Source organism: Carya illinoinensis, chromosome 8 (genome assembly GCF_018687715.1).
Source record: "Carya illinoinensis cultivar Pawnee chromosome 8, C.illinoinensisPawnee_v1, whole genome shotgun sequence".
NCBI classification, from domain to species: domain Eukaryota; kingdom Viridiplantae; phylum Streptophyta; class Magnoliopsida; order Fagales; family Juglandaceae; genus Carya; species Carya illinoinensis.
Window position 1 is genome coordinate 2,977,832 of NC_056759.1, and position 1,915 is coordinate 2,979,746.

At 34.7% G+C, this 1,915-nt stretch overlaps 1 protein-coding gene across 1 annotated transcript; it reads left to right on the forward strand.

Moving 5' to 3' along the window:
• Nucleotides 1-384: 384 nt before the first annotated feature.
• Nucleotides 385-1,657, forward strand: LOC122319090. The gene is made up of 2 exons (XM_043136981.1): nucleotides 385-893; nucleotides 1,281-1,657. The coding sequence occupies exons 1-2, from the start codon at nucleotides 510-512 to the stop codon at nucleotides 1,392-1,394; spliced, it is 498 nt and encodes a 165-aa protein (XP_042992915.1). The 5' UTR covers nucleotides 385-509; the 3' UTR covers nucleotides 1,395-1,657.
• The last annotated feature ends 258 nt before the right edge of the window (nucleotides 1,658-1,915 follow it).

A 1,915-nucleotide genomic window follows, 5' to 3' on the forward strand; every position in this document is an offset into this window, starting at 1 on the left:
TTTTCTTTTTATTTTTTATATTTTTAAATTAAAAAAAATTACAATACCGCTTAAAAGAATTGGAAAAATATAGTTGCAAGTACAATTATGCACTAATCTGTGCACTAATGTGATGTGATTGGTCAAAAAGTAGATTTTATTAAAAATAATATTAATTTAAAGTTTAAATATGAATGAATCAATATTGATATATAGATTAATACGCCACTGTATTTATATATAATAAAACTCAAAAGAACTTATTTAATCACTAAATAAAAAATAACAAAAAAGTTAAAAAAGAAAAACATTCAGTAAACACTTCAGCACCCAAAGTATTTCTCAAAAGAAAAAAGAGAACAGTTAAAAAGGAAAAGACACTGCAGTTGAATAGTAAACTCCCAAGTCTTTTCATAGTCTAGTCATGATGATTTGCCGGTCTCTGATCTCTCTAATTTTTCCACACACCCACTTACAAAACTTGCCATTCTCCACCAAATTTGAAGGTCATCCATTGAGATAGCTCAAAAATGGAAGCAGTAGCCTATGCAACCAATACGATAAGCCTGAAGCTTTTCATAGATAAGAGGATAAACCGAGTGCTATTTGCTGAAGCAGGCAAGGACTTTGTTGAATTTCTCTTTCAATCTTTCACTTTGCCGGTCGGATATTCCATTCCATGCTCATCAGCATCAATGAACCGCGTGGTATCGCTCAGTGTTGAAGAGTTAATAAGCGCGAACAAAGCGATTAGTAATTTCAATTTGTTGAAAGAGTGGGTCAAATTCATAGTGATGGATGATCTGCGGATGATGCCCGTGCACGCTGACACTTTCATAACTCTGCTTCATGAGTATGATATCAAGGATTTAAGGGCGCTTGAAAAGATAGTGGTCGATTTGGACATGGATGGGGTATGGCTGTTTGACCTTGCTCTTTTTTCCTTTTTTGTCTGGTTATGTTTTATTCTTGAGCGAATATGATTTTCTTTTTGGTCAATTAATCCATTAAACGATATGGTCATTTTGTGCAAGTTTCTTAGCAGAAGCGCCACGTACGGCCAGGCATGCATAATAATTTGAAAAATAAAAAAATAAGAAATTGGTACAAATTAAGTAGTAACTGAGTATTTTTAAGTATACTTCATTAGTAATGTGATAGAGTATATGATAAAATTTAGGTAGAAAAACAACAATATTTCTTAATAATTATGGGACGTCATTAATTGTTTTCATCAAATGTAATTATATAAACTATATATTTTTCTGTCCTGATTGATTATTTGATTTGTTAATTGGTAGTCTGTGAAATTGCTCAAGGCTGCTCTTCAATCCAAGACTGCTCTGACTGATGTCTTCTTGCCGGCTGCTCTTCAATCCAAGACTGCCCTTCCAGCTCGCTCGCCCTATATATAAAACGAGGGAAAGAAGAGAATTAATCCTTATTTGTTAACTAGGAAATGGCTGGAAAGTGCAATATTGCTGAACTATCTTTACGAGTTACTTCGGGTGAGCCTACTAATTATTTGAGTGTGTGCTACAAAATGCAAGGTCATGTACTGTACGTATTAATTGTTTTCGTTTATCTATATTTTTGAGATGTTAATTTTAAACACGCCTGTCTTGCATCGAATTGTGAGTGGATTATTAATATTAATATAGTCTACACGCTTAATTAATTTTGATTCGTTTTTCTTCTTATCAGTTCTATATTGCATCGTATTTGATTCTGGTATTAATTAAACAACATATAATTGTAATATACATACCGAGAAATAGGCCTGAAAACCGACATTTTCGGTTCGGTAAAGGACCGAACCGACGCCGACCGACCAGACGCTTTCCTTCAACTTTGCCGACCGAGAACCGACCGTTCAAGGGGCTGGAACCGGCCAGAACCGATTCCGGTCGGTTCACGGTCGGTTCACCGGTTTGGG

Coding starts and splice junctions, on each gene's coding strand:
- LOC122319090 (XM_043136981.1), top strand. CDS start 510: ATGGAAGCAGTAGCCTATGCAACCAATACGATAAGCCTGAAGCTTTTC. Junction 894..1,280: donor TCGATTTGGACATGGATGGG/GTATGGCTGTTT, acceptor GTTAATTGGTAG/TCTGTGAAATTGCTCAAGGC.